Here is a 25,372-nt window from a genome sequence, read left to right as displayed (position 1 = left end):
TATCATATGTAGCATACTCAGGAAAATTACTATAGGTATTTCAATTATACAACAAAATCTTCGATTGACATTTCATAGACATTTGATTATTAAAAGTGAACAAGTGTTTTCAAACATCTTTATTAAAATGTATAATATCACTATCACTTTTAAATAAAAAAATTCCTTTTTAAATACTCAAATTAGTTCAGGTTTGTTTACATTGCACAAGAAAGCTGTCTATGGATTGAGAAGATTGAGATTCATTGGTAAATAATGCTGAAAAAGTTTTTCTTTAAAGGAAAAAAACCCTACCATATAGCTCTAGCTACTAGAATTCCTTACCTGACAGAATTTATTGGTCCCAAATAAGCCTCTTCTTTTCTAAAAAAGTAAGTTAGAAGTAGTAATCTGAAATTTTGAGGCCAGCAAGCACATTTGTATAAACATTAAAAAAATCTTTTTTCTTTGTTAATCTCTGATTGAAAAGCCTGAACTGCTTACTAATGAAAAAGCAGCTAACAAAAAAGCAGCAAGAGTTCATGAAAATCATGTAGAAATGAAAGCAAAATCTATTAGTGCAATTAACTAGTAGATAATAAAAATGAAAAAAATAGAGTTGTGGCTGTTACCAAGAATCAATGAGATAACTAGAGGCCATGTATAGAAAAATTAACATATTATTAGTACTTATAAAGAAAATTAATGAAGCTGGCATTATCATAACATCTATTATATTTTCAGTATCAAAATAAGAACAGGTATCTTTGGTGTATTCCACCAGGATTATGGAATCATAGATCTCTGTGAATTTTTAAAAAGATCATTACTTCCACTGAGTATACCAAAAGTAATTTATGTCTGCACAGTGTAAGCAATGATAAAAATATACAGCTTCCAGTAAAACCAAGCCACAGGGGAAGGAATCACAGTGCAGCACTACACAGAAGGCTGATGAATGCTACAGGAGGCGAGAGAATCTAAGATAGGGGCTACATGGACTTAACACTAGAGAATATTTAGACTCTAGATAATTTTTCTAGATGAAACCAAACCACCCCAATAACTTTCAAGAGACATCAAGTTTGAATTGTATTGTTGTAAGAGTCTTATGCTTTCAATAGCAAGTGGGACTGGTATGGGAGTAAATTGAATACCACCCAATTGAAAAGTAAAAAGGAGTCCTGGCTGGTTGGCTCAGTGGTAGAGCGTTGGCCTGGCGTGCGGGAGTCCTGGGTTCGATCCTCAGCCAGGGCACACAGGAGAAGCGCCCATCTGCTTCTCCACCCCTCCCCCTCTCCTTCCTCGCTGTCTCTCTCTTCTCTTTCCACAGCCGAGGCTCCATTGGAGCAAAGATGGCCCGAGCGCTGAGAATGGCTCTGTGGCCTCTGCCTCAGGTGTTAGAATGGCTCTGGTTGCAACAGAGCGACACCCCAGATGGGCAGAGCATCACCCCCTGGTGGGCGTGCCGGGTGGATCCCCGTCGGGCGCATGCGGGAGTCTGTCTGACTGCCTCCCCATTTCCAATTTCATAAAAATACAAAAAAAAAAAAAAAAGTAAAAAGGAATGTTCAAAACTTATACAGGACTTTCTCCTATGTGGTTAAATGACTGGATACCCATACTATTTTTAATGGGTGGAAGAAATTTCATCTGAAATTCAGCTACCTACTTTAACCAGTGTTTGAAAAACCAATTGGTAAGCATTATTGTACACTATAGTAGGCAATACTAGCTTTTCTACTAAACAAAAGTAGAAAACAGGTTTTTGATTTATAAAATGTAAAAATCAGTCATCCAACAAACATTTCTGGAGACCTAATATGTTTCAGATCTCAGGGTAGGATGAGTCAAACATAAGAAAGTACGTAATAATGAAAGTTGAAAAGTGAAAAAGATAGTACATATTCTATTTAATTAGAGAGTGGAAAAAGAAGTGATCATTAAACAAAAAAGAGGCATGAGCAGGCACATAAAGGTCCTTCTTCTCTGTCCCAACCCTACTTTCGACTTTCTCCCTCTTTTCTGATCTTCTCAGCATCCTTCCTTTAACCGTGTCATAAATGTGTTATCCTCCCAGGGATATCTGCCTTGTAACTACTTTTCTAGCTGTGTAATAATAATAACAATACAAAATATTATAATAATAAAAGCTTAGATTTACAGAGCACTTGCTATGTATCAGAAACTATACTCAGGAATTATTGTGTGTAGTCCCCCTCATACCATGAGGCAGAAACCATTATTACCCTGCTTTTGCGAATGAGGAATCTGAGGCTTCGAGAGGTTTACAAATATCAATCGACTTACAACCTATGCAACTTTCGACAATTTGACTTTACAACCACAATTGCTAGTTTTTAGGTCTGAAGGCAGCATTCAAACTCAGGCAGGAGTCCCTCCTCACCAGACTGCTCCGCATCTGGCTGCGCAAGCGTTGCCCAGCTGGGCATATGACAGTGCGGACCAGCTTCCGGCAGCACTACCATCTCCACGTGCACCGTTTCAACTGTTATCCCAGACTCAGTACAGCAATTTGTGTTTTGTATCTTGGATATTTTTCATCAAACCCCTCCCAAGATGTCTACCAAGAGGAAATTGTCTTTGCAAATATTAAACCAGTAATACTGGTAATGCAGTGTTTTACTTAAACCTGACAAATGTAAAAATAAGAAACAAAATGGTGTAGAGATGATACAAATGGCATAAAATGAACAAAGAAAATTATGATAACAATAATGAAAAAAATTATGATAAAATATGACTTAAAGATTTTTATAACATCATTTCACAGTACTGTACATATAGCCTACTCAACTTACGACCAAATCGTGTTACGACTGGTGTGTTAGAACCAATTGTGGTCATAAGTCGAGCACTAGCTGTAGTTACTTGTCACCTTCAAGTTTTTAGGTCTGAAGGCAGCATTCAAACTCAGGCAGGAGTCCCTCCTCACCATGTTCCGTAATGAACGCTGAGCAGGGGTGATGGGTACTGTGCCTGGGACTCCTGTACGGTGTGCGATTTGGGAGAAAAGGATGACTGTTCCTAGAATTTTTGGAGCAAACTACACATAAGGTCTACCTGGTGCTTAAATAAAAATTTCCTGGAAAAGTGTTGGGTTTTTTTCTTTTTGACCCATTCACGCCTTTTTTAGGGCAACCCCATTTTTTTTTTTTTGGTGCAACTTCAGGAAAGTCATAAGTAAAAATTAGGGCTGTCCTGTCCTCTTAGCCCACTGTAGCTGTTGGGTGTGTGTGTTTGCATGCATGTGCGCATGCGTTCACCTGCGTGCACACACACAGGAATTTCTGGGAATACTTAAAGATTACACAGGGCAGGTGAAAGTCCTATTTTGCACCTGTCCACCTGTCCCGGTTTTACTGCAAAGAGGATCTCAGTTACTAAATCCTTGTGATTTAGGGCTTTCAGGAAGTTTGGCAAAGCATCAGTTTTGTTTTGTTTTTTTGAATAGCGATATTATCAAATTACAGTAGTACAAACAGAATGACATTTTTTCATCACTTCCTTTTTCAATATCAGATTTATGGAAAAGAATATGACAATAGGGTCTCATTAGAACTTCAAATATTCATGAAGTGACACATTTAAAAGTGATAGCAACATCACTGGAGAGCCTTATTCTCCGAAGTAACTTCAAAAATAAATAGATAATAGGCTTTGCCTTGTACATTTAAGTGGTCTGACCACATGCTTTTATATTACCGCTTTACTCTTCCCAAATCCCTGAAAAACAGAAACAGACACAGCTTAAAAAATACAAACAATTGCATGTTATTGACAACATTAGCTCAGCCACACAACTTTGTACTGTTTTTTATTTCAAATCAGAAGGCTCAAAAGAATGAAACCACAGGGAACATTGCACTGGGATTGCACACTACTGTGAGGCGGTAGTTTTGCATTTGGAATGTGTAAAAGCTGTGACTTGCCACTCTGCTTTTCCTACCCAGAGCCTCTTAACAGGCATCTACCTGCACACTATCATTATCATTTGAAGGAAGACAAATGGTATGTCACTCTCTTCACAGGCTGTTGACTCAACCAAGGACCATTATGTTTGGAAAGGCGCTTCCCCCACAAATCCTCAGCTCCTTGCTAAATCCTCATATTGCTTGTGCCTTGCAAACAAAATCAAATGTTCCCCTTTTCTACTAGGATACCATTACTCCACCAGAAAGTTAACCAGTCATTCAGAATTGGCATAAAAGCTAACTAACATAGCACAATACATACTTAAGAAAATAACAGTTTACATTTTATTGAAGTCTCAGATCTAATAAAGCTATTTTTAATAGTACTACTTCTATCTTATCAAAATGTTGTATGCGTGTAAGTATTTTGAGGCTTGCTGACATTTAATAGTCTCTGAGTACTGTAGAAATTAAGTGGGATCCTAGAATCCTTTTCCAGAGCTTCCCTAGTGGTGGTAAATATTCCTAATAGAAAATATAAGTGGGCGTCAGCCAAGAGATTTGAAGCATCCAATCAAAGTAGAGCATAAATTAGAACTTCCTTCCCCTGCAACTCCTTTTTTTGTGTGTGTGTGATTGAGAAAGCTTGGTATCAGACTGATCTGTGGTGGTGCAGTGGGTGAAGTGTCGACCTGGAACACTGAGGTCACCAGTTTTGAAACCCTGGGCTTGCCTGGTCAAGGCACATATGGGAGTTGATGCTTCCTGCTCCTCTCCCCTTCTCTTTCTCTCTCACTCTCTCCCTTCTCTCTAAAAATGAATAAATAAAATCTAAAAAGGAATTATAAAAATAAATTAAATTTAATTTAAAAAAGAAAGAAAGCTTGGTATCTTTCACTCAAATTTCATATAATCAGGCGAAAGCACTGGGATTCATTGAACAAGAGTTGTATATTCCAGTGACCAAAAGGATGACTAGTGTAAGAAAAAAACACTGTTATCTATTTTGTAGATCTATTTTGAAAAGAAAACTAAACTGCATTTCTAGTAGCTTTTTTTTTAAAATTCTATTTGTTTTTTGGTTTTTTGGAAGAATAAAAAGAAACAGGATGCTAAGAGATTTGAGTTTCTGCCATAAAATAATGTCCTCTTTCTAGGCTACTCTGATAGCAAAAGATGCAACCTTTTTAGAGGTTATTTCATATCAACTTAAACAGTTCTGTCTTCGGGAATTTTTGCTGCTTTCCAACACATCACACATTTATAAATGACTTTCAGTTCGCACAAAACTGTATTTTTTTGAAAATTAATTCATTTACCAAAAGTTTATTAAGTGGCTGTCATGCATTTTTTTTAGGAGCTGGACATACAGTGGAGAACAGCCTTCAAACATACAATATTCAAGTTAAGGAGACATATATCTAAAGTAATGAGGTATTTTCAATCTTTTAAATAACATAAAATATTAAAACAGGATAATGGGAATGAAACAATATTTTGAATGAAACTATGGAAAATTCCTATAAACATTTTGGTTGTCCTAATACAGATACTTTTACACATAAAGCCATACTAAATAAGAACTTTATTCTATGAGGGGAGTTGATACAGAATTCAAAATCATACAATAATGGGAGAGTCAGGGGCAGCTCTTCAGCTTTCAAAGTGGTCTACAAGATCTTTGTGAGGATTTTCTTCAACTGTCAAGTCCCAAGACAACAGCTGGATCTCAGAGCCACCACTGTCATAATATCCTCAAGGAGAACGGGAAACTAAAGGGAACTCCATTTTGGAAGTTCTCTAAGTGCCACATGCATCTCTTTTAGAGACCTTTCTAGTGGGTTTCTGTACAGTGTGACTGGCCTGGTGCTTAGTGAATAGCAAAATGACCATCAGTTACAGCTTTTGTTCTTTCTTTCTTTATTTATTTATTTTAATTTTTATTTTTTTTAATTCAGTGAGAGGAGGAAGGGCAGAGAGACGGACTCTCATACATCCCCCAATCGGGATTCACTTGGCAAGCCCACTGGAGGATGATGCTCTGTACATCTGGGTGCTGCTCCATTGCTTAGCAACCAAGCTCTTCTTAGCACCTGAGGTGGAAGCCATGGAACCATTCTCAGTGCCTGGAGCCAATTTGCTCCAGTAGAGCCATGGCTGTGGGAGAGGGAGGGAGAGAGAGAAAGAGAGAGAAGGAGAGTGGGATGGGTGGAGAAACAGATGGGCTCTTCTCCTGTGTGCTCTGACCAGGAATCAAACCCGGGACATCCATATGCCAGGCCAAAACTCTACCACTGAGCAAACTGGCCAGGGCCATCTTTTGTTTTTTAAATAGGTACATATTTTTATCTAAGATCTAAGTTCTTTTGTGACAATATTACAAGAAAATAATGCTTTCCATTTGTAACACTTAGAATTTTAAAAGAATTACCAAATGGTAAAAACAAAAAGCTAAAAGCAAATGAATGGATGGTTTCATCATTTCCATCTTTTTAGTGGAAAATCAGTTTAACACTTTTGACAGATAATTTTTAAATTTTCTGAGTAAAAGGAGCACTTTAGAGTTCTTTTTCAGATATTAGTTATTTTGTAAATGGGAGATGCTGTAAAACCTGAGTACCTTATTGAAGCTGAATGTTTAACTCTGACAGCAGAACCTTGGATGTAATAAATATGGTCAGTACAAATGTAAAATGTCCCATTTTCCTGGCTGGCTTCACATGCCTAGGGATTTTCCATGCTGCCAGGGATCAACGGTGATGCAGCAAAGCTGTAGTTATGTGGCTGGGTAATTTAAGAACCCACATCAAAGAACATTTCAAAAAGTTCAGTTTAATAAATAAGACTTTCAGGTATGAGATTAACTGAAGGTCCACTCATACCTCATTGCATGGACACACACATATTCAGCACTGTTTTGGGTGTTAATGTTCCTATTAATACATTTGATGTGTAAACTAAAGAATTGAAATTCAATCGTACAAGCACCCATATTCAGGTTTAAAAATGTATTTTGAAAGGTCTAATTGGTTCATGTGATGTATTATGGGAGACCATACTACCCTCAACCCAACTGCAACTGCTCCTTTCAATGTAGGTCAAAGGCATTATGGGAAAGAGCTAAATTATGTCTCCTAAGGACACCCAATACTTTTCTTTTTTTGTTTCCATTTTTGAACAAGCAAATATTTAGATGTGACCAGAAACCATTAGGAAAGACAAATATTTTTCCATCAGGATACAAAAAAAGTTCTTGAAAGGGTTCACATTTTATCAAGATGTGACAAGTCTAAAATAATTTTTGGCCAATGACTGTATACCGATAGAAAATATTTACAACATCAAAGAAAAGATAACAAAAATTTCATATAAAATTGTATATGCCCTTTTGAAGTAATATGAGAAAAGTTTCAAAAATTAAAAGAAAACAAAACATAAAACTACCAGAATCTTTCAGGTAATTAATAAGGTGTTACATCTAGTGTGAATTTTAATAGCACAGAAGAAGAAATGAAATGACCGATATTATTAATATTTTTTGTCTGTGGAAAAGTAACTGTCCTCAAAATATTTAGATTTATATTTCTCAATGAGGTATATTTATATCAAAACACACAAATATCCCAAGGTATACATAGTTGACAATAAATTATACGACCTACAGAAAAATACCAACAAATCTAGTTAGGGTGCACTATTCAGCGTGATGGGAACAGGAGCTGGATTCACCAAGAGAGTCTGAGATAAATGAGTCAGGTTCCCTACGTTATTTAGTATTATGTCTTTTCAGGATAAACTATAACAAAAAATAAATCATTTTACTAATATGAACTGAAAAATATTTTTTCAAGAGATGTGAAAAAATATTAAATAAGATATTCATTTGAGAGAAGGGCATGAGAAGTGATTATTCTACAGTACACTGGAGGAAAACATTCATCCTGAAGTTTAGAAGGGCAGGCTAATATCTGAAATAGAAGATAGTCACTTAGGTTTTAGCCTTTCTCATTGTTGATTTTCTTTGTAAATAATGATTTGAAAACAACCCCCTCCATTGATTCTAAGATGAAATTTTCATAATATAATATTCATTGTCAAAAATATGTCTGAGAAATATTTTTTTTAAAAATAGAATTTTTTATTATTGAGAAAAAAATGGCATACAAGTAACTAGATTACTTGCTGATACTTATGAATGTAGTTTTAAAATTTATTAGTGCTAAGTTTCCAAATCTAAGTAAGAACATGTTTGTCTGTTTTCTGGTAAATAGGCTAAAAAACTGTTACAAGGTCTTTCTAAGGGACTAGGGAAGTAATAAGCTTTCTAGATTTAAAAATCAATACACTTCCTGAACAGCAAATGTACTGACTGACATTCTTCCAAAATCGTTCTGACAAAGCTAAGTTTGAAAGGCTGCTCAGTAACTAATCAGATATAACCGATGCTGAGGCAAAACATGTTCATGACACAAATTAGAAAGTATAAGACAAAATAAAAACCCACCAGGCAGAAAGAAGTGCAAAATTGGAAACTTGGCCCTGTTGGGATGCATTTTTCATTGTGCACAGCAAAGCAGAAATGAAGTATTTTCTTCCCCAAATGAAGGACAACACATTTCTTACTCTTGTGCTAAGAAGAAATCTTGATAGTTGAGGACTGATAGGCTCCATGCAGGGCAAGAAAACTGTAATGATCTAATCGTAAGCATCTTGGGCTCTAACTCCCCATGTTCTCTCATTTCACAGTGGTCAAATGTCAGAGATTATCTATATTTTTAAACTGTTTTTCATTTATTTTAGTAGAAGTCCCCAAACCTTCCCCTCACCCTACCCCAAAACAGGATCCTACCTGAAAACTCAATACAATAAAACACTGAAAACAGTTCTGGTTAAAGCAGGTGGGCCAAGCCCTAGACCCACCAGCATAATTTTGTTCAACTTCCTTACTTGAAAATGAAAACAGATTTGGAGAGTTTTAATAACTTGCTTGAACCTCTTCAGCTAACACCAGAACCCAGATCTCCTACTCTGGTTCCAGATTTGATAATAAAAATCATTTTCTAAGTATAAATATATGCCAAACATTGTATAGGATATTCTTATGCTAGGATTTACTATTTTCTGAAATTCGACTTTAACTGGACATCTTAAATTTTATTTGAGGCCCCACTCGGGTTCCCATCCAAGGATGTCATAGCAATACCTATATTGTTTCGACTTGTCCTCCTTCTTCTTAGAGGCTCACTTGTCATACTTAATATTTTAGGACTTTAACCCTTTGAGTACTAAGTTGTTTTTCATGCTCGCTGGCCCCAGGGAGTGAGTGTTGTTTTTTTTCTTTCAAAATATAAAATTAGTTCCAGTTAAAGTTTTATTAACTTAAAATTATGTTTGTTTGATAACGAGTTTATGGAAACAAGAAAAACATACTTTGCCTTTTTTAATGTTGCCTTACACATTTTTAAGATAAATTGATTCTACTCTGGATGGTCAGGATGCATGAGGACATACATGAACGTTCATACTACTTAAAAGGTTAATTAGAAAAGTGGTCTGAGTGGTTTTGTGAACAGGTGATATCAAAAACATTTTATGTCATTCATTCATCTTGCCATTGCCTTTTTGTATGAATGTATATGTATGTACATTAACTCTCCTTGGCAAAGAAATTTTTTGGTTCAATTCTATATTTATATTATGAAAAATATTATATACTTGTGGAGCAAAATAAGAGCTTTAATAAAGCTGCCCTCTGCAGTGATAATTGCTTTATTGAATAAGGCTCTGTTAATGGTACATCTTGACATTTAACATTTATTCATTTGATTTATAGTCATTTTTATGTGATTTCAAGGAGGCTATAGTTCAAATCCAAAGTAGTTTAAACTGAGCTGTCTTCCTTTTTTTTCATGAATTTGTAAGAAAATATAGTCATTTCTAGGTAAAACTACTTTATCTATAGAATTTATTTCAAATATATATAAAGTTCTTTCTGCACCTATGTGTTCTGAATAGAGCAACAAATATAAGATAAAAATAAATACAGCATATGAAATCATCAAGTTAAAAATGTGCTTATATTTCGGTTGTATTTTAGCAATGGACATGATGTCAAGATTTCCCAGTCAAGCAATGGAGAAAAGCCGACCTGGATCCCTTGGTAACCTTCATACAAATTTTTACAATTCTAATGCTATGAAGCAAAAGTCATTTGTATTTATAATCTACTTATTTATTACAAAGATTTTCAGGAACATTTCTGAATTATTCTGTTATTCCAATCTGAAATTGTGCCTATCAGGATGCTTGGCACTTCAAGGTCTTCACAACACTCATTTGAAATTTTTATTTAACACTCTGTCTTTCCTAAACTCTAACACATTTTATTAAAATGGGACAAATATCTATATCTAACAACATGAGAAGTTATGTCACTTTAATTTATAATATTTCATATAATTAGTCACAAATCACCAAATTTCTGTCTCAATAATATCACAGTAATAATCGTTGGCAGTTATCAAACCACTGCGGTCAGATGGGTCTTCCGAAGCTGGGGTTAAAAGCTGGCCTCTGGAAATCAATTGTGCACTCAGCAGAGAATATTTCAGGATATGGAGGCTGAAATGGAGACTATATAATCTTTTATGATTACCCTTGAGGCTGAAGCAAACCCAAAAAGGAGACTATGAATTGTTAATAATTTCCCGTGATGACCAATTCCCATGAAATTCTGATATTACTCTTGCTCTGTAACAAAATGATGGTTTCTCAGAACTCTACATCTGGGTGTCACAATGCTTCTCTCGAAGCTACTCGCTTATAATAGGGCCCAGGCTTGCGAGGCAGCAGCTCTCTCTACGATGACAATGGCAGGTATGATTGCACAAGGAATGATGGGCTATGTGCTACAAGCCATCTTTCCAGAAAGTTCTTTTATGAAGGAATTGACTTAAAATGTATCTGCTTTAAACCTTCCCCCACACACACATGCACAGATTGTAAAGACTGGTATATTTCTCTGCTCTTTTTAGTAGCTACGGAGCTATAAACCTCTTGGTTTGCATGATTTTTAAAGTTTTATTTAGGCCAATACTTGTATTCTATAAAAAAATAGTTTATATACATATGTACATACCCTTAAGATCTATATAGTATTTTGGAATAGAATATAAAACTACTAATCTGTTTTGAGTAAGCATCAAATTTACAGTTAGATGTCCCTGCTCAGGGCACAGATTGAGTGGTACTTCTCAAGTGATTGTCAATTTTAAAAAGGGGAAGTAACAGTAAGGGGAGATTTTTAATAGTCAAAAGATCAAAGAATTTTTAGAATAAATTTCCATTCATTATCACTTCAGGAAGGATAATTCAATATGTTGACTACTATGAATGAGTTTAAAATATTTTTAAAATTCCCATTTTAACTAATGTCAATTTGGTTAGTGCATAATTTGAGAATAATAGTTCTATGTTTGGAATTCAACAGCATTTTAAAAAATAAAACAGAAAACATTGTTATGTCTTAGGACTCACTGACAATGTATCATAGGTACACAGTTATTATGTTCAAATTACCATTATACATCGTCTTTAAAGTCTAAATATTGTTGAAGGTAAACAATGAAAAATATAACCCACCCAAACCAGCTGTGGTTATTCCCAGCCTCCACTCACTCTCCCCTCTCCCCAGTCCTGCTCCAAATTCAGTTGTAGCCCCTCCTCATTGCTTTCAGGCAGTCATGTGATTCTAATCTTTAAGTATGCCCTATGTTATCTTATTCAGCTAACATAAATTGAGTACCTGCTTAGGACAAGGCATAGCTACTTTAGACTGAGTATACACTTCTTAAATTCAAGAACCAGGTCTTGGCCTTATGTATACACTTAGCATCTACCTTAATCAGGATTGCTGTAATGCAGTGGTCCCCAACCTTTTTTGGGCCACAGACTGGTTTAATGTCAGAAAATATTTTCACAGACCAGCCTTTAGGGTGCGATGGATAAATGTATCATGTGACCGAGACAAGTCTCAAGAATGAGTCTTAGATGGATGTAACAGAGGGAATCTGGTCATTTAAAAAAATAAAACATCGTTCAGACTTAAATATAAATAAAACAAAAATAATATAAGTTATTTATTCTTTCTCTGCAGACCGGTACCAAATGGCCCATGGACCAATACCGGTCCATGGCCCAGGGGTTGGGGACCACAGCTGTAATGCACACAGCCAGCCCCAGTGGCAAGTATAACTTGGTTTGTTTAAGGTAATTGATTAGAAAGAAGAGATCAAAGAGATAGAAATATTCATAAAAAATCTTAATATCACTTGTAAGAAATGTTTTTGCTGTTTTAAAGAGTTCTTTCATAAACATCTTATTTGACATTCATGGGTATTTTAAGTTATTAAAAAATAGTATGGTAATATGTTATATAGTTATGATTTTTTTCCCAGATGCTCACTAAATTCCAGAAAATTTCTAAATATTTTCAAATCCTCAGTTCTCCATAAACATAATAAACTCATATTTTCATGATGTAATGGTATAAATTAGGAAAGTATTATCACCCTCAGCTTTAAAAATGAGGAAAAGTGAAGTTAAGTGCCTTCTCAATGTCAAAGAATCCTTTATATGGATCTTTGGATTCCTAGTTCAGTGCTCATTCCCTATGCAATGAAATTGGTGGCTCTATTCACTTCTCTCTTCCACTCAGGTGGCATGAAGCAGAGTCAAGGTCAGGTAGGTCTGGTAGATTACTTTGGAACAAGTCAAGCAGCATTACTGCTTTGAGAGATAATGCTCCAAGCAGCCTTTGGGAGGAGGTAGGATATAATGATGAATGAGTGAGTGACTAAATAAATGTCATCAATGCCTTTCGAAGGTAAGTACTTCAAAAGTTAAAAGTTAAGTACATACCATGTGATGGTGGCAATTAGGAATCATTTTAGCATCTAATAGCTTCAGCTCATGTTGGGAAATAGAGATTTTGTGAGTTTGATTATATTATTATGACAATGAACCATTTTATATATTATGGAAGACTGGTGTCTACTTGAGGAAAACGAGGAAATTAGACCCAGACACATGTACAGCTCTAATTATTTGTAAATGATAAACCTGTAAAAGAGATCAGATAGACGTTCTACACTACTACTCCGATCTTAGCTCTAGAAACTGTTCACAACAAGGAAAAACAAGTATAAGACTGACAAGAAAAATCTATCTTCTAAATAGAAGGAGAGTATTTCAACGTAACTTTAGGAGCCACAAGAATTTATTGGGTACTTTAAAAAATATGTCCTGCATGAATAACCTGTGAGTAATACACACATTTAAATTTAGGATATGGTAGGGTGGAGACCAGCTCTTGCTTGTCTAATATTTGGCTTTTTCCTTTTCAGTGGCAGAGCTGTCTACTGGAAGAAATTTGAAGACTGGATTATATTCTTCAATCTTCTGGTGTGGAAAAAACAATAAAGCAATGACACACGTAGCTTATTGCATATGTGGATGTATATATTAAAAAAACTAATTTCGAATATCCTTAAAATATGCTAAAGACCTCTGTTACTAGAATTCCATAAAAATGAGTTGTTGTTCATATAATTAATGTTCTTTTTCATCTCCTTTCAAGCATCAGAACATAAAAAGGAGGGTAAAGAAACCTAAATTGACTGCTAAATCTTTGAAAAAAGAAAGCACTTTTCCAAGATTCCTACTGAGCTCTGCAAGGATGTTGACATTTCACAGATTGCTAAATAGCACTCCATTTCATCTCTAGCAACCTCAACGGCAACTGTACAAGTAAAAAACTGAAATACTCCAAAATATGTTTTTCCCTCTACAAAAGAGCCCTGAGACTTAATTCTGAATAAAAGAATCTAGAGCCGTGGTGGGCGGTAGCGGAGCAACCAAACCGCGATTGGCCCACCATGAAAACTGGAACGCCCACTAGTGGGCGAAAGGGACCAGGTTGACCAGCACTGCAAACGTGGGAGGTTTTTATAAAAAGATTCGCCATCATGGATCTAGAGGGAGGGAGAAAAAATGGTCTGTGAGTTCCTCAGCTTTTGAGAAAAGTATCTCAGGGAACACCATCATCAATTAATGTTTATTGTGCAACCAATTTAGAAATACTTTTTCTAGGTTGGAGGGAATGGTCAGTACAATAATATTTTGCTATTTTTTATATTTATTCAGCTCTCCTACTTTACCACAGGCACATAAAGGCTTGTTCACTGAGAGGCTAAGAACAAGGTTGTTGTTGTTTTTGTCTTATTTTAGGTAACTGATGATTTGTTAAGAATAATTTTTTTTTTTTTTTTTTAAAGGAGAGGTCTGGCATAGATATTTTTTTCCAAGTTGACTCTACTCTTAAAAAATGCTGACCTGGGACAGCACCAAGACTAAAGACCCATCTTGCCAGAAAATTTGATGTACCCTCCAAGTACACATAATCCTTGAAACTCTAGCACTGAGGATGAAGCCCCAGAGCCATGTGAGGTTGAGACTAGGATAATGAAAGGGACATGCTAGAGGACAGAGCATGGTGGGACTAGAGAGATGCCTCTTTTCTCAGGCTCCTGAAACCTGTGTTCTCTTACCTCGGCTTCTGTCTTAATTCCTATAACAACTCCTTAGCACAGTGACTGGCACATGTGCACACTCAGTAAGTGGTTATAAAGGAATGCCTTTTTCCAGAGGCCCTGAACAAATAACTTAATTAGGGAGAAAGAAACATAATGACCACACATTATATAAATATATTTATATATATAAAAGATATCTTCCTTTTTCAAAAGGGTTTCAAGATCAGCAGAAAACGTGGAGATTTGAATACAAAGTCTTTAGTAGATAAATCTTGAGATTTTTAAACAAGGCAAAGGACGTGAGTTAAATTTAAAAAGGACTTGTTTGTGGTTTAAAGTGAAGAGGGAAACAATATTAAAGATGTGGTATTTTATTCCTGCTAGTGGTCATGTTTTCTAACTTTTCACTGTCATATTTAATGGGGATGCAAACATTTCTAGTCACTTATCTATGCTTAAATATGTGTACAAAATCTTCATTAGTTTTATATCACATTTCAAAGATTTCCTAGAACTATCTTTTTTTCTAATGAGCTGGGATTATAGCTGCTGACTTGTCTAAATGCCATAATAGGACATTCTTATCTTCCCTTTTTAAGTAAATTTGAGTAACCACAAAAAAATTTCAACTTGGTACATTTTAATACTATGCATTTCTTTAGAACATATAAAAGAATATTACCCTTCAATATATTTTAAGCATATCATAAACTTAAAAAACCAATCATATTCTCTTTTTTATATGACAGGGATAAACATGTCATTTCAAGTAGCTGGACTCACTAGTATCCTAGGGAATATCAAATATGTAACTTTTTAGTGACCGAAAAGCATTACTAGAATATCAATTTAGACTCAACAGTGAAAATTCATATTTGGGTTGCATTATTAGCAAAAGTAAAGTATTTTACTTAAAGAAAAATTCAAATAAAAAATGTACCCAGCCATTTAAATAAGGACTTCATTAAATAGATAAAGGCATTAAAGACAGGTAAAATAGTTAAATGTTCTAGCTTACTTCAGATTTCCCTACAAGAATACTTCACAGGAAGTATGGCATGAATTAATAGCAAAGTGTGATTTTTGACTCCCAATTTCTGTATTTTAGACCTTCTTGATAACTATATTATTAATTCTATAACAGGAAAGAAAGAAAGAAAAAATTCATTGATATTGCCAAACTGCAAATGACCCAGAATTTCAAAGAATCTAAAATAATAAAATAAGTGATAAACATATAGATCATTTCACAGCTTGTCATGAATGATTCAAAGAATCATATAGCAATTTGGGACTTCATACTTTTGAAAGAATATTTATTCTGTTCCACATATTTGTTCATGTGTCAGGGAAAAATAATTTCAAGGTAGGCTGTAAAAATCAGATTATTTTTCACCAAAATAAGATTGTTGAGCCTCTTGCAATAAAGCTGCAGTGTTCTGCATTGTACTTGCGCTTTCCTGGAGCAACTGCAAAAACTTGACAGAACTGACAATGACATCTGAAATAAATAGGCATGGAAAACACCTGCCAATCAGCAGAAAAACTGATAGGTGACTGCGGTCTCCAGGCAGCTCTTGATTATAGCAAAAGCTCTGGGGAGTGCAACAAATACATCTGTGCATATACCCAAGATGTGGCTGTTAAAAGGACACTTAACCTACTTATCATCACATACAATATATACACTGGATATGTGTCTTAGTCTGCTTGGGCTGCCATAACAAAATACCATAAACTAGGTAGCTTAAACAACAGAAATTTCTTTTATTTTATCACAGTCTGGAGATTGGAAGTCCAAGATCAGGGTTACAGCATGGTCTTGGTTGTGGCAAGAACTCTTGTTGGCTTACAAATAGGTGCCTTCTCACCATGTTCTTACATGGTAGAATGAGGGAAAGCTTTCTGGAAATCTTTTCTTAGAAGGGCACTAATCACATGTGAGGGCCCTACCATTATGACCTCATCTCACCTTAATTACCTCTCTAAATACCTTCATTTGGGTTTTAGGACTTCAATATATGAATTTGGAGAAGAGGATACAAATATTCAATCCATTACAGCATACGTGTATAAGTGTCTTCTACTACACTTATTTTATTATATTAAATTGATACTATCCATTATGGTAAATATGCAATTTATTTCAATTCTGAAGAAGTGTCTTAAAAAGAATTTAACATCAAATCGTATTATCCCAATCGTTAAATACTAAGTATTAAACGCCAAGTATTATCCCGGTTGAGTAAAAGTTAAAATTGGATCCACATGAAAGATAGGTAGATTCTAATTCTAATAGGAGAAACAAGTGTATATATTTGGTAAGCTACCAAAACAATGTACAGTAAAACTAGAGGATGATCATGAAGTATTTAGCATTTGAAGTAAAGTGAATAACAAAATAATGAAAATAGCTCTACTAGCATACAAAAAATTCATCCTTTCTTGAACACTGTAATAGTTCAGTAACTATTTTCATTTGGCCTATATTTCTTGGGTTTTATTATTCTGCCTTTTCTAGTCTATTTATTGTATTTCTCATCAGTTTCTTGGGACTTAGGGTAATTTTATCTTCTTCCAAAACCCAGAACTCTTTAGGGCCTATATTGTTTTCCTTAAAATCCAGTAACTAGAGATTTCAGTTACTAACTAAATGCTCTTAAAACATTAGGACAAGGAATGCAGTAGATACTTGCAAAGTTTCCACATCTTCCATCTAGAGAAAGCCAGGACTATAGCTGGGGAGAAGCCTGTAACTAGCTATTGCCTTTAGATGAAGAAAGAATGACAGTTATCAGGAAAATAAAAATAAAAGTTAATACCTAAGCCTATCAGCTCACACTCAGAAGGAGCGCAGAAATGTTGATATTCCCTTTGTTGAATGTGAAAGCATGAACATTCAAAATCAAGGAACTGAGGAATGTTCCTCTGTCCTTTTCTTCCTTTCTCCCTTCCTCTCTTCTTCCTTTAAAAGAGTGGGGTTTTTTGTTTGTTTGTTTTTTGTATTTTTCTGAAGTTGGAAACGAGGAGGCAGTCAGACAGACTCCCGCATGCACCCGACTGGGATCCACCCAGCACACTCACCAGGGGGCGATGCTCTGCCCACCTGGGGCATTGCTCTGTTGCAACCAGAGCCATTCTAGTGCCTGAGGCAAAGGCCACAGAGCCATCCTCAGCGCCCGGGCCATCTTTGCTCCAATGGAGCCTCGGCTGCGGGAGGGGAAGAGAGAGACAGAGAGGAAGGAACGGGGGAGGGGTGGAGAAGCAGATGGGTGATTCTCCTGTGTGCTCTGGCCGGGAATCGAACCCGGGACTCCTGCATGCCAGGCTGATACTCTACCACTGAGCCAACCGGCCAAGGCCTAAAAGAGTGTTTTTAAGCACGTGTGAGTCACCAAGTATACAAATAAATGAGATACAGCTTCTATTCTCAAGGACATGACATTCTGGCGAAGAAGGCAGATTAGTAAGTAATTAGACTATGGTGGAACAACCACATAATGGAGGTACCTTAGTACTTTGGAAATAGAAGATGGACATTTAATTCAGACCTGAAGTCTCATAGAAGACTCCTTTTGAAGGAAGTGATAACCAAGTTGAGCCCTGAACAACAAGTAATTGAAGGTGCAGTGACAGGGTTGAAAGTGAGCCTTAGTGGTAGCCAGTCAGAGAAGCCTATTAGGCTTTAGATATAAAGGTCAAGATCTTAAAACATGTATGTGTTTGTCTGCACAGTCTTTTACCTAGAAGTGGCTCAAAACAGCCCCTCTTGTAAAGTACAACAGCCAAAGAGCAGAGTTACCATCATCATTCTCCAGACACACATTCTTGACCTACAGCCCATCATAAACTATCAGTGATCCAAACTCCTTCTTCCCAGTATGGCTCTTCATAACTCTGTTCAGTCATTGTCTCAAATTATTTGCTTACTCTTCACATATAAACACTGAGAGAGATTATGTCAGTTGCGGAGCATAAGGGAAAACAGCCACTAAATGAACACTCTGAGGCATATCTCTTCATTGTGTACAATTTAGTATAGAATAGTCTCCTATTCTGTTTTGGAATCTGACAGAAATCCATTTCACTCTTGCTATGTAACATTATCATACCCCACTATAAAAACAAGAGGAAATCATAACTTTATCTATATATAAGTAAAATCCACATGAAGAAAACAGTAAAATTTAAATTTCTCAAACTGTTAGCTATGTTCATAAAGTACACTGTTTTCATTCTACTGATAACAACTATGAGTAAAAATGTATTTCTTGTATTTACTAATACTACTAATATAGTGGTACCTTGAGATACAAGTTTAATTTGTTCTGTAACCAAGCTTGTCAGTCAACTCATATATCAAACAAATTTCTCCCATTTAAAATAACTGAAATAGATTTAATCTGTTCCAGTCCTGTGAAACATCCCCAAACCATCCTAAATTATGAAAAAAGACATGTTTTTAATTAAGAAACACACAGGTATACTTTACCAATGCATAAAAAATATATGAAATAAAAGAATAAAGTGTTATTTAATACTGTATTCTTACCTTGGAGACAGACGAGTGCAGTTAACGGAGGTGAATGGTGGAGTAGGAGGGAGTGAGGGAGGGATGCAGGCACGTAAACTAAAATTGCACTTTTTTAACACTAAACATAAACTAAAACTGCACTTTCTTTACTTAAAATGAAACCACAAAAATTTAATTGTAAAAAACTGTACTTTTTTAACTTGAAACTTAACCTAAGCTTAACATTATGTATTTTTCATTTAATCATCACCTGTTTTTGCCTTTTTGGCTGCACTTTCAGCACTTTCACTTGCAGGACTTTGAATAAAAATCTATCCAAAGAGGTTTGCTTTTGCCGCCTTTTAAAATGTTACAGAAATGTGACGAACAAGTGTCATTAAAAGTGCTGAAGCACGACCAGTTGAAACTTGCTCTGGGTGTTTCTTTTCAATGAAACTTGAAAGCTTCTCCCACATTGCCAGCATGTCTTTAATTTCACTTGTAGAAATCACTTCCTCCGACTCTACCTCCTCCTCACTACGTATGTTGCATCATCTGTAGCTCCTTCAACTCCTCAGTTGAGAGTTCCTCTTCATGTTCCTCAACGAGCTCATTTACGTCACCTTCAACTACCTCCAGACCCATTGACTTTCCGAGGGACACAATCTCCTCCAACGCTTCCACCTCGGTCTCAGTCTCTGGTTTGAATCCTTCGAAGTCCCTGTCTGCAACAACATCAGGCCATAACTTTTTCCATGCCAAGTTCAAGGTTCTTCTTGTAACCTCTTGCCATACCAAGTCAATAATGCGTAAACATATAACGATGTTGTAGTGAACTTTCCAAAACTCTCAACGGGTTAGAATTGTATTCTCAGTCACCTCAAAGTAGCGGTGCAAGAAGTGCTTTGTGTAAAGCTTTTTAAAGTTGGAAATGACCTGCTGATCCATAGGTTGCAAGAGTGAAGTGTGTTGGGTGGGAGATAGAGGACTTTTACGAATTTGAACTCATCGAGAATGTCATCTTCAAGACCAGGTGGGTGGGCTGGAGCATTATCAAGGATTAGTAATGCTTTCATCAGGAGTTTATTTTTTTGAAGATATTTCTTCACTGCAGGACGAGATTTACCCATTCAATAAAAAACTGCCACATAACCCATGCCCTAGCATTGGTGTGCCACATAACCTGCAGTTTTTCTTTAAGAACCTTGTGAGTATTAAAGGCTTGAGGATTTTCAGAATGATACACTAGCAGTGGCTTTACTTTACAGTCACTGCTAGCATTTGCACACAATGCAAGGGTCACACTGTCCTTCATGGGTTTATTGCCTGGCAGCTTCTTCTCCTCTGTGGTGTTGAAAGTCTTCTGGGGTATTTTTTTCCAAAACAATACTGTTTTGTCACAGTTAAATACTTGTTGGAGGATGTAGCCTTCCATTCTAATAAGTGTAGCAAAACATGCGATATATTCCTCAGCTGCCTTAACATCAGCACTTGCAGCTTCACCATGCCTCACGCCTCACGACCAAGTGGATGCCAGATCTCTTCTTAAAATTTTCAAACCAGCCAGGACTTACCTTAAACATATCTTCTGCTGCCTCTTTTGAGGATGATGGTTCTTTCTTCCTCAAGTAGTCGTAAATAATACATGTCTTTTCGCATATTACAGTCTCCGTCCCTGTATCTCCTGCCAGCTCTTTCTCTTTCACTCACACCAGTAGAAGCTTCTTCATTTCTTCATGGATATTTGTCCTTAATTGGTACAGAACTGTAGTTCCTTTTGCTGGATTTGCGCTTTTGATAGCATTCTTTTGTTTAAGGATGGTACAAATTGTAGATGTATTGTGGTCGTACAGCCTTGCCAGTTCAATCACTCATACACCAAGCTCATGTTTTTTTATTATTTCTTGCTTTACTGCTATCAACATCATTCTCTTCTTCTTCCTTTACACTCACTTTCTTTGGCCTCATGACAGCACACAAAAAAAGTTAGTAAAAAATGCAAAAATGATCCAAGAACAAGTACAGCACACAAGATTTAACTTGATTCTGCAGGTAACACGTGAGAAAGAATGAGATGCTGGTGTTGTACTGACAATACTGGACCCATGCGCAACGCGCCAACTAGTGGCAGCTTTCCAAATTACGACTCGTATCTCGGAATTTTGCTTGGATCTCAAATAAAAATATCGACAGAGTTGCAGCTCATATCTTAATAAATTTTTATGTTGTCTGCTCATATCTTAAGGTACCACTGCATTTCAATTTATTGAAAATAAAGTGATTAAAGCAGTATTCTCTTTAGTTTTCAAAGAACAAATAAATTATTAAGTAGAATATACTTTTAAAGTTTGCTAACAAGAAATTATAACTTTTTAAAGATATATTCTGCTTCTTAGAAATTGTTTGTAGAGAGGGTATATTATGCATTCAAAAAATTCTTTCCTTCTTCTATTTATTTATTCTGCTGAAAATTGTCTCTAGTTTTTCCAGGAAGGAGCACAAAAGATTTCTGATTGAGCTTTGTTCACAATGAATGAGATGGGAGGTGACATAGAACAAAAGAGCTAATGACAGAGGAGCCAGAATATGAGCTTCAAAGTTAGAAGATTCTAATTAAAATCTCAATTCTTCTTTTACTAACTCTCTTTCCTCCTCTAGACAATAGAAAGAATAATCATAGTCTGTTCAAATGTTCTAAAGTCTGAGTCCTTTGAAGGATATAAAACATCACAAATATCACAACTATATTATAATCGAGTATAATTATTATTAGTGATATAAAAATGGTTTTCTAGAAAAATGTTGACAATGACTTTATGAAATTACCTTAGCAAATCTATTGGGTTGAGTTCAACACTAGATTGCAGAAGCCTATAGAAAAAGGTTTAGAGTAATTAAAACTGCAGTTCAGTGAAAAAAATCATAAGAACCTTCCAATGATCCTATAAATTCATTTATTTACAAGATGATAGAACAGGGATCAGGAACCTTTTTGGCTGAGAGAGCCATGAACGTCACATATTTTAAAATGTAATTCCATGAGAGCCATACAACGACCCATGTTATGTTACGCATTATCCAATAAAAATTTGGACAGCTGTGATTGGCTCCAGCCACCCGCAACCATGAACGTGAGCAGTAGGAAATGAATGGATTGTAATATATGAGAATGTTTTATATTTTTAACGTTATTATTATTTTTATTAAAGATTTGTCTGCAAGCCAGATGCAGCCATCAAAAGAGCCACATCTGGCTCGTGAGCCATAGGGTTCCGATCCTGGTGATAGAGGGTCCCACTTTCAATGACTTAACTTTTAACATACTATCAAAAAGACTCTTTGCCCAGTAAATGCCTTCAATATAATATAGAGAGAAAAATGATTATTTATTGTAGTTCTTTGCTATACTCTCCACCTTAACCAAAAAAGTATTTTTAAAATATGAAAATTACATGTTGATTTTCTTTCAAGAAGAGAAAAAATGAACTTCTATTAGTAGAATGATTCTTTGGATATTCTAAAATATATCGTAAGGTTAATTGGTATGTATAATACAGAAACAAAGAGGCAAGTTAGCACATTTGTAAGTCCTATACAACATTATAAGCCATTACAAAACTTTTTTTATCTTAAAATTTATGAAAATATTCTTTCCATTTTTTGTTTTATAGTCCATAAGAACAAAGAGGTATATATAAAGCACTTTGATAATTGAAAAAAGTGACTTAGAGAATTGTGTTAACGTGGTCACAATTGTAGAACAACTGCAACTGTGTTCCTTTTAGGTGTGTACATAACAGACCTGTACAAGGGGGCTGGAGAGATGCACAGCAGCTGCGGAAGAGTACCCCCTCCAGCAAAGGGGCTAAGCTTCTTTGCAGGGGTAGGGAATGGTGAATTTCACATTTTTCTCTTGGAATGTTAATGTTTTATTTAAATTTTTGAAATTAGTCCCTCTGTATTACTGGTAAAGTAATGCAGAGGTGAACCACAGTTGGAGCCATTTATGCCCACCTACATCATCGATGTTGCTTCCGGACAGCAACCGGACTTGAAGCTACAAATGCTGTCTTCCAAATGCACATTAATCAACATACAAATACCGACTCAATGTTTAAGAAGTATATAACTTAATTTAGTGATGTTTGGAATATATCACCTGTGTTTCAATGGAGGTTACAACAGGCATGCTTGAGTTCCAGCTCCCTGAAACGGTACAATCGTTGGGGTGGTCACTTCTGCTGCAGTAATGTGATCAGGGTAGGAGTGATTTATCTTACCGAGCTGTTCCACTACACTAGAAATGATGCTCATTTTCTAATGCATTTTAAAAAGAACTGTCTGACTTCTTTCCAAAAACCCAAAGGGAAAAAAAAAGACATTCAACTATTTACGTGATAAGTCAAGGCCAGTACTCTTTAAAAAGTTGGCTGATCCCCTAACTTCTAATTACCTTACCAATCAAAAGCTACAACAGAAGGCCTGTCAGCAGATTTTATTTACAGCCCTTGAGAAAGAATCCTCTTGCTGTTTTTACTTCATACAAAAGATAAGTTTGCAAAGGGAAACATTTGGCTGTACTTCTGAGACTCACTGTCTGGTGGTGTTGATAATACAAATCTTTTTCGTGATTACTGCAGCTCCGATAATGCTGTATCCTTTATGTAGACCATCATTCCCCAACAGCTTGTATTTACTGACTAAACAGACATAATTCATGCAATCGCCTGAATTGTTTTTAACCTTTTCTTTTAGTCCAAGTTTAGAGTCTGGCTATGAAATGATTTTATGCTGAATTCTATTGTTGAGAGATGTCATGCCTTATTTGACAAATCTACAAAATATCTTTTATTCAGATTAAAGGTCAGCTGACCTAATTGGAGAACATTGGTAATTATAGGCAATTCACTAATATTTGTTGTTTATCTTAAAGGGGATGTCAAGGTATATCACACAGACAAATAATATATAGATTTAAATGAGTTTTGTCTTTTAACTCATAGTGGCAGATTCACATAATCCACAATAGCCTCCAAATAAAAATTCTGTTTGTGTAAGAGTGTTTATCCAAAATATATCCCAAATTAAAATGTACCCAGATAAAGCATGCACTTTTTTTCTTTGTTGTAGTAGGGAAAAATCAATGAGGCTTATATTTCTAAAGTCACTGAAAAGTCTATCAAAATTGCTCATAGCAAAAACTGAAAAGTCACTTGTGGAAATACTCGTAAAATAAATATGCTGACAGTTGGACTAGTGCCCATGGGTTATGTATTCATCTATAACACAGCTGAACAGTGTAACTCATGGTCCACAGGTCTACATAGTGTAATATGCGGTCTAAATTTATACACTTTAGAAACAGACTACACCAATCGCCTACTCACAAAAGAAATTGAGGAGGACACAAATAAAATAAAAATGCATGTACTCACGGTGTTAAAATTTGGAAAGAGTCCAACAGCAGAACTACTGTCCACTGGAAAAGACATAAATGGTTTGATATCCAGGGAAGGCTGCATCATCAGGGCAGGGGTGCGCACAAGAGCAGGAAGGGTAGTGGTGTGGCATGTACTGCCTGCCAAGAACAAAACAAAAATAAATTCAATCTCTTGCTCACATCCATCTCCTTTCCCAACCTATTGTGCAAAAACAAGACTGCCGAGTTGCCTCCTGCAAGCGAGAGAGTTGCTCTGGCAGTAAGCAAATGGCCCAGGAGGAGAAAGTGCAATTAAAAAGGGTCTTCTTGCTCATTGTCTAAGACAGTGATACAAAATGCTCCCCAAGGCGAGGGCTGAGGCTGCTGGGTCTTTGCTGAGATAGAGAATACACTGATCCTGCAGGCAGGTGGGGCAGAATGAAATCATCCTGTCTCTAACCACATAACCTCTGACCAGCCAAAATTGTAGGAGAGGCAGGGAGGAGCCTCTTGAAACCAGGTACTGTTTACTACTATTCAGTTATTGGATGTTTTATTTAAATCAAAGATAATTATAGGGCTTTTGTAAGGAGAAGGAACCTTGGACTCTTATAGTTACCGTGTGCTCCCACAAAAGTTATGATGCAAACAATTTGTTCTCTAAAACAACAAACTTGAAGTTGCCCTTTACTTTGTGGGTAATGGGTAGTTTAGACAGATAGTGAATCTTAAAGGAGTTATTACAACCTGGTTGATGCAGGGTACTAGGAGACAGGAAGGAGTTGGAACAGGAATTCAAATTTTTACCTTCAACTTTTATTTCTATTGAGCCTTGTATTATTTTAGCAACTATCCCTTTTAACAATTATATTAGTATCATCTCTTTAGATATCTGGTCAAACTCAGGGGCAGCAGATTTAAAGCATTTTTCTCC

General features: G+C 35.9%; 1 protein-coding gene across 10 annotated transcripts in view; it reads right to left on the bottom strand.

The window, feature by feature from the left end:
- Nucleotides 1–25,372, bottom strand: part of ZNF385B (zinc finger protein 385B) — a 452,357-nt gene that overhangs the window by 57,301 nt on the left and 369,684 nt on the right. For all 10 annotated transcript variants that reach the window (XM_066233194.1, XM_066233202.1, XM_066233192.1 and 7 more), the window contains one exon: nucleotides 24,455–24,597. In XM_066233194.1, coding sequence (XP_066089291.1) covers nucleotides 24,455–24,597 — 143 coding nt within the window. The remainder of the gene's footprint in view (nucleotides 1–24,454; nucleotides 24,598–25,372) is intronic.

Source organism: Saccopteryx bilineata, chromosome 5 (genome assembly GCF_036850765.1).
Source record: "Saccopteryx bilineata isolate mSacBil1 chromosome 5, mSacBil1_pri_phased_curated, whole genome shotgun sequence".
Taxonomy (NCBI): Eukaryota; Metazoa; Chordata; class Mammalia; order Chiroptera; family Emballonuridae; genus Saccopteryx; species Saccopteryx bilineata.
The sequence above is the reverse complement of the archived record's forward strand: the minus strand, read 5'-3'. Positions and strand labels throughout refer to the sequence as shown.